Source organism: Cannabis sativa, chromosome 1 (assembly GCF_029168945.1).
Source record: "Cannabis sativa cultivar Pink pepper isolate KNU-18-1 chromosome 1, ASM2916894v1, whole genome shotgun sequence".
Taxonomy (NCBI): domain Eukaryota; kingdom Viridiplantae; phylum Streptophyta; class Magnoliopsida; order Rosales; family Cannabaceae; genus Cannabis; species Cannabis sativa.
In genome coordinates, this window is record NC_083601.1 from 45,165,140 (window position 1) to 45,177,095 (window position 11,956).

The 11,956-nt window shown below is 29.7% G+C and overlaps 1 protein-coding gene across 1 annotated transcript; it reads right to left on the bottom strand.

Moving 5' to 3' along the window:
• Nucleotides 1–298: 298 nt before the first annotated feature.
• On the bottom strand, nt 299–2,653 carry LOC115707766 (uncharacterized protein At5g41620). The gene is made up of 2 exons (XM_030635823.2): nt 2,275–2,653; nt 299–2,013 (listed from the first exon to the last, which is right to left on the bottom strand). The coding sequence occupies exons 1-2, from the start codon at nt 2,578–2,580 to the stop codon at nt 517–519; spliced, it is 1,803 nt and encodes a 600-aa protein (XP_030491683.2). The 5' UTR covers nt 2,581–2,653; the 3' UTR covers nt 299–516.
• Between the last annotated feature and the right edge of the window lie 9,303 nt (nt 2,654–11,956).

An 11,956-nucleotide genomic window follows, 5' to 3' on the forward strand; every position in this document is an offset into this window, starting at 1 on the left:
AGAAGGAATGTTGTTTAACGATATCATGTCATTGTAAAAAGGCACTTCGACTATAGTGTATGCGTGTCGGATGGGTCATGCTTAGTACCTCATACAATGGAGACAAGAGGGTTTGTTGGTGGGACTCCACCACATATGCAAACAAAAGAAACAATTTGTTTTCACATCTTTTTAGCTTTTTTTTTTATTATTATATGATTCAGAATCCCATGCACACAATTATATATTTCTCATGAACATGTGTTTATGTCTCAACAAAACACAGAAATTGTCCTTCTTTTGAATAATTGAGCACTACTATAGCAAATGAGATATATTACTTTTTATGAAGCTTAAATCATACATAATATTATACATATTTAGACTGTAGAGAGAGAGTGAGAGAGATGTGTGTGTAGTTTTGTGTTTAATTGAAGATGGCTTTCTCTGTAGTAATACCCTAAAAACAAATTGTGAGATGAATCATGACTGGCTAAATTGTTACACATAACCAAAACAAATGAGAACAGAATTCACCTAAACTTTTGGTTTAAGAATGTGGCGCAACTGTGATTTTTGGCTTTCAATTGTTGCTTCAGTAAGTGGAAGTTTGGTCTTCACAACATTGTTTTGGATTGCTTGTGATTGTGGCCATTCAATGCGCCCCTTCATCCCTCTAGTTATGTGTGGATTCACCAATTTTGCTGAGATCCATTGTGCTCTTCTTTTCGGCTCACCCCTAGTTGGTGATGACCGCAGTTTCGCACATGGCATTGTCCCATTTGAAACTCTTCTATCACTCTCATCACCAGAGACACTCTTGTGAATTTGAGCTGATCTCAAAGTCTTCGCAATAGATGATGAATTTCGCTTCGATTTCTTTCTTGATACTGAACTTGGAGAGCACAATTTCACTGCATCTTCATTACTTCCAATTCTGCTATGGTTAACTCTTGTAAGGGAGGAATTCAAAGTTTCTAGTGAATGAGAAGAGCACTTGTCCTTTGTGCAACTTATGGATGCACAAGATCTGGTTTTACCTTCATCTATAACGCTGTTGTAGTCGCTGAGGCAATTCATATACAATTGAACAAGGTTCTTGTTACAACCATTGATCTCATTAGGACTACTGCAGTGTCCAGCTTTTTCCTCATTGGCATAACATTCCTGCAATTCCTCCATTATAGAGTATATATCATTTGATTTGGGAGGAACATATGAGAATTCCTCCAATTGATCTTGAATGCTCAATGATCTCACTGCTACTTTAAGGATCCTTTCTGCTTCTCTTAACTCCATCTCATTTAAGGATCCACAAGCTGACCTCAAGAAACTCTCGAATTCTAAGATCAGTGAGTTCATCACCTCAAACTTTTCTCCAAGAGCAAGCTTTGCATCAACCAGCTTCATCTGAACTCGTTCTTCTCTCCAAACATCTGCCAACTGCAACATCTTCCTCTCTTCTTCCAAATCTTCGCGACCTTTAACATATTCCATCTTCAATTTCTCAACTTCAGCTTTGTCTTCACCTATCCTTTCAGCAAGTTTATCACAAACTTCTTCCGCAAGTTCTCTGTTTCTCCTCTCTTCTTCATAATCCCCAATCAACTGGTCCGCGGACAACTTGATTTCGGCTAACTGATTCACCAACTTGGCATTGACAATTTCCATCCTCTGGCGGCTTTTCCTCTCCTTCGCCAATTCACTCATTAAGTCTCCAATGACAGCACAAGTTTTGTGGTGTTCTATTCTTTGCCAAGGGATTCTTTCTTCTTGAATCTTACTCAAGAGCTTTTTAACTTTCTTCTTTAAGGACAACTTCTTTGCCTCAAGCTCCCTAATTCGGGATCTGCATTGAGATACCTCTGTTTGCAGGGCTGAAATTATTGACACACCACTACTTTTTTTCTGTTTGTGATCATTCTTTTGGTTGCTTAAAATGTAGTAAACCCCACTCGATGTTTTTGAGCAACGACCATTGCTGCCATTTTTTGTCTTCAACACACAATTGGAATATGGCAAAGAAGATTCAAGCTACAAAATTTTACACAAAACATGTAAAAGACAAGTTAGAATATCAAAGTTTAATGTTAAGATCCATCAGTAAATGGGTTTACTAATTGAGTTTTTTCAATTTTATATTCAGATGATTTGAAAATTTTGAATCATCAATTAGGTGAGAAGTAAGGTTTACGTCACTATGGGGTTACATTCGTATCCATAGGAAGCAATTTAATTATCAAACAATAATATATAGCGATTATTGGACAAATGAACAGAGATTGATCCACACACCAGGGGACCAGAAGAACGACGATCACGAGTTGGTGAAGTGAACAGAGACTTATCAGTAAATGCGCCAAAAGAGAATTCTTTAAAGTGGAGATGCCAGAGGCTGGCGGCGAGTTTTCTGGCGGAGAAACGAAGAACAGCTTTAGGCGGTGGCGACGAAGAAGAAGAACCGCGGCGGAAGTTCCAGGGAATGAGCGGAGTAGAGGGAGCTGTTCTGAGTATGCGGCGGCGTGAATTGGAGCGGTTGTTGCGGCGGTGAAGTAATTGCCTGGAAGAGGGCCAAGCCGAGTGGGGATCGGGCTGGGTCATGACTCATTGAGAAGCCATGGAAGTGAGAAAGAGAAGAAAAGAGACCCAAAACGCAATAAAAGGCCATATAGAGATAGCTATATATATAATGCCTACGTATCCAACTGGATTTTTCCAATTTTCTTTTCTTTTTTATTTATTATTTTCCCAATCACACCACGTATTTTTCATGTGTTATTCTTGTTTGTTTTTATTTTTATTTATTTTACTCCTAAATATAGATAATAGATATCTCTTTACATGAAAAAGTTGGGTCAAAAAAAAACAATTGGACAATCTTTTTTTTTTTTTTTTTTCATATTGCTACAAAATCTTTCCAATAATTCTAATATAAATACTCAAATTTAATTTTGTGTAATAATGATACTTAAGTTATAATTAATTATAAAATTTCTGTAAGTATCTAATTGTTAAGTGTTAAGTAAATTATTACGTGACAATCTTTAATTGGTCTAGTTCATTAAATTTTGGCTAATTAGGATTTTTGTCCCCTGAACTTTGACATGTATCAAATCATGCCCCCTGAACTTTTAAGGTCGTTAAAAATGTCCCCTGAACTATTGAGATTGTTAGATTTAAGGACTTTTATCCAATTTTAGTAAAAAAAATCTAACATGGATGAAAGTTCAGGAGCATGATTTAGTACATGTCAAAGTTTGAGGATCATGATTTGGTAGATATCAAAGTCTGGGGAACATGATTTAGTACATAAACAATCACTCAAATAGTAAAATTGAATGAAATTAGATTAAAGTCCTTAAATATAACAATCTTAATATTTCAGGGGGCATTTTTAATGACCTTAAAAGTTCAGGGGGCATAATTTAGTACATGTCAAAGTTCGGGGGGCAAAAATCATAATTAGCCTTAAATTTTTAAGTACGTACTTGGCTATCAAACGTTAAGTAAATTGTCACGTGAAAATTCTTAATTGGTTTAGGTCATTAAATTTTTATTTTTCTAAAAAAAATTGCTTCATATGCTAATAAGAAAATAACATGTAGATAATGACTTGACATTTAACGGCCAGGTACCTATAAAAATTTCAGAAATATAAATTAAGTATTATTACCGCAAAAAATTAAACTTAAGTATTTATTTCAACTAGAGTTAAACTTAGATATTTACGCAGCAAATTACTCTACATATTATTATTCTTCCCTCATTGTCTATTGGTCTATTTTTTTAATGAGTATTGCTATGAGATACCAAAGTGCATTGCACCACTATAAGTTGCTGTCCTATAATTGGTAAAGTAAAATAAGTGAGTCGATAATAAATTGCATCAATAGCAATATTACACATCACAAAGGTACTAAGCACCGTGAGTGTCTTTAAGCATTTCTCTTTTTTAATTGAGTAATTTACGGCATAAACACTTAAGTTTAACTCTCAATTACAGATAAATACCTTAATTTATTTTTTAATGGTAATAACTCCTAAGCTATATTTTTAGAACTTACGTAAGTACCCAACAATTAAGTGTCAAGTCATTATCCATGTGTCATTTTGTTATTAGTATAAATTTAAATTAATTTTTTAAATTAAAAATAAAATTTTAATGATTTGGACTTAATTTTCACGTGGCTATTGACTTGACACTTAACGGCTAAGTATCTACTGAAGTTCTAAAAATATAACTTAAGTATTATTTTCGTCAAAAACTTAACTTAAGTATTTATCTACAATCGGGAGTTAAACTTAATTATTTATACTGCACATTATTATTTGTTTATAATTTAATAAAAAGCTAGACTAGCAAAAAAATATAATATATCTTTTTTTCTTTTTTTTAGTATGAATATTTTAATGGTCAAAGAAAATTAAAGTACAATTAAGGAATTTAGAAAGCAAATAACATCTCAAATTTATTACATTAAGACATTTCTTTTTTGAAAGATTCATTTGTCAAATTTCATTAATTAAAATAAATACAATGGCTTATATTCAGCTAATACATTATACACACCAAAAAGACAATCAGCAAAAACTAGGCTAGCTCTTGCAGCAACATGAGTCCTACGATTTCCAAATCATTTTTTTATAAAATAATTATACGTGAAGTAATCAATGAGAAAGGTTTTACAATCTTTTAATAATTAAATCAAACAAAGAAAGCATAAAAGAAGAACTTCTCACTGCTTGTACCAGTACAATCAAGCAGTCCATTTCAATATAAGTACTTCTTTGAGCCCCAAAATTAAGTTAAGTTTGCACCTTCTGAAATTGCATTTCTTTGACCCCAATTGGGTATTTCTTTGAGCTTCATAGTCTGAGTCACATTAGATTGCATTATACCATAAAGATTAGTTTAAAAGAGTATTCGTAATAATTAAGTTTTGGTTTGCATGAGAATGGCAAGAGAATCACATGTGAAGATATATGTAAAATTCGAATGTGTAAAAGTTTTCATATTACCCACTAAAATTCTATGGGATCCATTTAAAAAATACATGAGGTTCCCTTCAAATGCTCCCACATCCTAATATATACTTCTCCCATAAGTTCATAACAAACACTCTCTACCTCGATTTTATTGTCAATTATTATGTTAGAAAATAATGCATAAAATTATTTTTGTGGTTAATCCCAATAAGAAATTACTTTTCACTCATTCCAACACTATATAAATATAAATTCATTAGCATTAGTAAATCAAACAAGGCAACAAAAAAATATTATTGTTTTAATTTATAAAATATTAAACTACCAAAAACAAAACATATTAATTTTATATTTAATTTATTATATATCAAAATCATATTAATTGAATTTGAATTATCATTAAAACTTGAGCTTTCAAGTTCAAAAATAAATTAGAAATAATTCAGACTTTTCACCATAACAATAAATAATAAAAAATACATCTGTGATTCAAAAATAAAAATACACAATTGAGATTAACAAAAATTTTATTAAAAAAAATAGCATAAATATTAAAGTTTAATGTCTTAGATAAAATTTAGTAATATAGCCTCTCTTCGCGCGGCTAATTTTGTTTAGTTTTATAATAAAAAATAATTATTTATTAATATAATATATAATAACTTTTAAAAAAATATCATATATAACAATGAATAAATAAATAGGGTCTAAGAAAAAACTTAGAATGTTTCACATAATATATTTATGTATAAATTATTTAAAGTCGTTGTCTTCATTGTATCACACTCATTATTATCACCGTATCTCACCTAACTTTTCTTGAATCATTTAAAGTCGTTGTCTTCATTGTATCACACTCATTGAGCTCATTATAAATAAGAATATATAATTTTTTAAGTTCCCTATTAACAAAATATACTTCTATATAATAATAATAATTACATTTTAATAAAATATATACATATATTTTGTAAATTTATTTAGGTAAAATTAATAATTTTATTCTAAATTAATATATGTATAAATATTATATTTACTCAAAAATAATTCTATTATTTTATTATTACATTGATATTTTTTAGTAATTTAATTTTTTTTAATAATTCTATTTAATTATAATCTTTCAATTAGAATATACTTTATTTGGTCTCAAGTACTGCATTCTTACAAGGCTTATTTCTCTTTATTTCTCCTTTATTTGTTCTGATCATGGAAGGCTTTTGGCTCAGACTTCAAAGAATAAGGGCTTTAATTTCCATCCCCATTGTAAGCTGCTGGGTCTTATCAACTTGTGCTTTGCTGATGATCTTCTAATTTTTTACAAGGGCAACCTTAGCTCGGTAAAGGGAGTGCAAGAGGGTGTTTATTAAGTTTTGTGACTCCTCTAGTCTCTATTAACAACTCCAAATCGCACATCTATTTTGGAGGAGTGAAGGACGAGCCAAGCTTCAAATTCTGAGGTTAGTTCAAATGCAAGAGGGTTCTTTTCCTTTAAAATATAGGGGTTCATCTTAGACCTACTAGATGGAAAGCTTCTGATTGTGGAGTTATATTGGATAGCCTAATCAGAAAATTGAATTGCAGGGCCAGTAGGAATCTTTCTTTTGCAGGGAGAGCTCAACTAATCCATTCTGTCCTTCTTGACAATAGAAACTTCTGGATGAGCTTATTCATATTACCTAAGAAAATCACTTTGGCTATAGACAAATGTTGTCGTGATTTCCTTTGGGGTGTCAAAGGTAATAAGAGTAAGCTTCATCTTCCCTCTCGGGAAAAGACTTGTCTTCCTAAGAAATTAGGGGGATTCAACTTTTATGAAGGAAAGAAATGGAACATGGCCATGATGGCCAAATATAGTTGGGCTATCTCTTGTAAAAAAGATTGTCTTGGGTTAGATGGGTGAGTACCATTTACCTTAAAAATTTTAACATTTGGAATGTCCCTAAAAATTAAAGTATAAGCTGGTATTTTAAGAAGATTTTGAAAATAAGGGATCACACCAGAGAAGAAATTGTTGAATTGTGTTAAGCATAAGAAGTTTCGGGCTAAACTTTACTATGCTTCTCTGGTATATAATCAGGAAGTTGGATATGTTAAGGCTATTTGGCATAGGCTTATCATTCTAAAGCACAAGTTTATCTATTGGCAAGCTTGTAATTTGCAACTTCTAATCAGGGACAATTTGGATAGAATTCTTCCTATTCAATCCAATCTTTGCCTAGTTTGTGATCAGGAAAAGGAGACACATAACCATCTATTTATGGACTGCCACTTCACAAAGTTGGTGCTGCGGTATGTTAGCAATTGGTTTGGGGTTTAACTGGCCAAGGAATATCGTCGAGTTCCAAGATTGGATTCAAAACGCTGCTTATGACTTAAAATTTCAGATTTATAATGCTGTCTTGGCTGGAATTTTGTATTGGGTTTGGAAAAATAAAAATAATTGTGTGTTTAACTTGATGTGTAACTAGATCAACTACTTTTATAAATGTTAATTAGAAGATTGGTGAAGTATAGGGTGTTGGGATTCGCTTGTAATCACACTAAAACAAATAATAGAATCATGGATGTAATTAGTAGCTAGTGAGGCTTTGGTGCTTGGGCTTCGACTCTGCCTTGTTTCTGATTGTATTTGCTCAATTTTTGAATAGAATTATTTTTTGTCCAAGAAAAATAAATAAATAATAAAGTACTGCATTCTTTCATAGAGATTCTAATATATATAATGAACTTTTAATTTCATGACCATGATCCTTTATTATTTTGAATTAATAATCATATATATAATTTTAAAAATGGTCCTTAATTATGATCTGATATATCGTGATTCATTTGTTGGGCTATATATATATATATTTTTTCTAACGTGGTCCTTATAAAAAGCTAATAATAAATTAAATACTATTACTATATGACATGACATACATGCATGAATTGATCCTCAAGCTAGAGCCAGATAGGATCTATGAAAAGATTTTGCCATAGCTAGTCTGGTATATAGACGCTATTTTAGGTATAATAATAATAATAATAATAATAATAATAGTAATTAAACACACTACTATATTTGATATAATCTATATATATATGTAAGACAATATATACATATTCCAATTATGAGACCGTTATATATTTGGATGAGTAATAATTAATGCCATACACACTGACCCATATATACGTACCTGCTGCTTCAAATCATCATTGAATTAAAATTTATTATATGGTGTCAGAAAAAATAAATAATAGAAAAGAAGAAGACGAAAGGTAACATTTATAGTTACTTTTGGTTAAAATTAGGTTATATATAATAAATTATTTAATAAACTCACGTCGAGTTGAACTCATCAATAAAATGACTAATATATATGGATTTGATATTTAGATGATATTAATTAGACTCGTGAAACAGTACACAATTCCAAAACCCTAGCTTGTAATGTTAATGAGTAATTTGGTACGGTCGTTGTTATTGAGTTTATCCAATTCCAAACAATTATATTTAATCACAATAAAAGTGGCAGATTTTTTTTTGGTTTTGTACACCAATATAAAAGTAATATACAACTACCCTTTTAATAAAATTAATATGGATTTTGAGTTGTATCTATATCGGCCGGTTATACTATAATATATATACAACTCAAAATTCATGAGCATATGCATATATAGAACTTTATGTTGATGAAAACAAATTATATACATGAGCATATGCATATATAGAACTTTTTGATATGTTCTTTCGACCAACTACTTTGATCAGTAATTTATTACATTCTAATTAATTGTATGTTTTTTTTAATAAATCATGTAATTTTATTAATACACTACAAAAATTGTCATTTTTAGTGACAATTTTTTAATCATAACAAAAATAATTTGTGACTAAATATGATTTTTAATCCTAACAAAGAAAAAAATACTTGTAATTAAAAATTGTCACTAGCTAATTTAATTTTAGCCACAACAAGTACTGTGACTAAAAACACATTTAGTCACAACAAATTGTGATTTTTGTGACTAATACTTTTGGTCACGGACTTTTTAGTCATAATATAAGAATGATAATTTATAATTAATCACAACTTTTTCCCTTTTAGTCACAAATTTTGTTGTGACTAAAAATATTTTTTTTTGTAGTGATAGTAATTCGTTAAAATAATAGTAGCGCGCCGCCCAATATCTCTCCCTTTGTATATACAACTAAGATTATAATAAAAAAAAAATAAGCTAACCAACCGATTGTCTGATTCTTAAATTATTTGACAAACGAAACTAAAATAAAATTTTATGTAAAAGATTGTAGCATCACAATTAACTTTAAGAACATCTATATATACTCAATTTTCTCCACCGCTCAATAGACACAACAGTATTAACTGTTGCAGCAGGTTCTTTGATTAACCCATTAACTTGAGTATTCAACTATTGTGCAATATGTATGCAACTACACCATTAACAACCCATTCAACTGTAGAAAACTTTTATTCCTAATCACTAATAGTGATTTCATGGTGAGCTATCGAAGAATAAAAAAGATGAACCAATATTAACAAAGTAAAATCATGTCACAAACACAAGATTAATCGTAGTAACTTAAATAAAAGACACTCAAAATTATATTACAAAGACAAGACTAATCGTAGTAGCAAAACCACAAATCTCGACCAAACCACACTTAAACTCGGAAGGTTGGCATGACCATGCAAAAAAAGAAAAAGACAACCTCCAGCAACTAAGAATTTAGAAGCAAAAGACCCTAACAAACGAAATATAATTGAGGATCATTACTTTAGTTAATTAAGGTGCCGTTTGGTAACACTTTCGTTTTTTAATTTTATTTTAATCACAAAATGAAAGTAAAATTTTTGTTTTTAAAAAATTTATTTTTGAAAAACAAAAATACGTTCTGTAACCACTTTTGTTTTTCAATTTTAAAAACAGAAAACAAAAGTGTGTTCTGTAAAAATTCATTTTTATTTTTATTTTTTGATTTTATTTAAGTCGGGTCTAGATCCGGGCTCAGATTCAGGTTCAAGTTAAAAGTCGGGATGTGGGGAGGGGATTTGGGTCCGGGTCTGGTCGTAATCTAAAAGATTGATTAAGAAAAAAAAAAACTGTTTAAAAAAATATTGAAAGTAATTTTTTTTGTTTTTAAAATTTTGATTTCTAATTATAAAATTGAAAAGTAAAAATAGTTTTATAGAACATGTTTTTGAAAAAAAAAAAATTTACTTTTCTACTTTTAAAAACAGAAAATTAATTAAAAAAGTGTTACCAAACGCTACCTAAGTGAATATTTTTTTATTATGTGTTTATTTTATTATAAATTAACCTTGTAATTTAATTATATTATATGTTGATGCATATGATCGATCGATCGATATAAATGTGAATATGTAATACATGAGTGCATGCATATATATAAAATAAAAGAACTTCACATTTTTACATTTAAAAAAAAATTATATTAATTTATAATTAATAAAATATACCAAATCACGATCGAAGATTCGAATCCACGTAATCATATCCATTGTAATTAAATTCAAGAGAAAAAGGATAAATAAATTCATGAGTATCAGTTGAGGTATCAAATTATTATTTAAGAGTCCAATGAGTGGGACCCCTACGTACGAAAAAATTGAAATTTATTAATTACTATATATTAATATAGTGCATTTCTTTTAATGAAAAATTCATTAATAAATTAGTTGGAACATATTGAAACGACAATCATATAATATAACGGTTCTAGTAAATATGAGCTACCATATTCATTGAACTATTTGACAAAAATTACAGAAATGTTAAGCAAACGCTTATAATCATCAATTATATATCCAAATAAAAAAATCATTAAAAAAATTGCCTTACAAAACTTGCGCAACTAATAGACAATTGGTTTCAAGCAGGGCCGGCCCTAGGCATAGGCGGGCTAGGCCCGTGCCTAGGGCCCACACTTTTCGAGGGCCCAAAATAAAAAAATAAAAAAATTATTAGGCTTTTATTTAAGTTAAATTTAAGTGTATGATAAGCAACAAATATTCATAGCTTAGTTGGTTGAGGTGGAGGATACAATATCCAAGGTCATGGGTTCAAATCCCACAACAATTTTCTTTTGATATTTTTTTTTATATATTTTTGAGGGTTCCAAAATTTAATTCGTCTTGGGCCCATATATTTTCAGGGCCGGCCCTGGTTTCAAGAGAAACTGACTGCCCTTGATTCTACTTGACCATCCAAGAAAGTAGTACACTCTTCAATCTGTAAGTTGTTTGAATCTCGAGCCACCATGCCAAAGCCAAAATTATTCTCCCTCTCAAGCAGAGCTACATTTATATTAAAATAATTTTTTATTTTTATATTTTAAAATAGTGTTTTTTATTTTTATAATTTTATAGAATTCTATATAGATACTCTTAAAGTAACTAATTAATTAAAATTCACATAACAACTCTCATACAAAACTATTAAAAAAAACTCAAATTGTAAATTAAAAAAAAATATATAAATAATTTCCTTATATAAAAACACAGTTAATGATCATATATATAAAGAGGACTAAATGGAGGTTGAACCATTAATAAAATTAAAGTTTAAATTAGCTTTTAAGGTAATTGGTACACCTACAGCATTAATATATCACTTTGTAGATAAATTTCAATGAATGGATTGTCGGGGAAATGAACTTATATAAAGTATTGGTGTATTATTTTTTAATGTTGTCATTAAATTTAAAATTACGTACAAGAAGAACATGGAGTGTTTATTTTAATTTTGCACCTTCAAATTCAAAGTGATCAATATTTATTCAAACTAGAAAACTATGCACGACCATGTTTTATTAATTACATTACAGATCAGATAGACTAATAGTAATTCTACAGCGCATCACTACGTACTACTCGTGCCTCTAAATCTAATACCAGTGTTTGTGTGATTAATTATTAAATCTAGCATATTTTAGAGTATGAAAATGTAAATAAGTGAT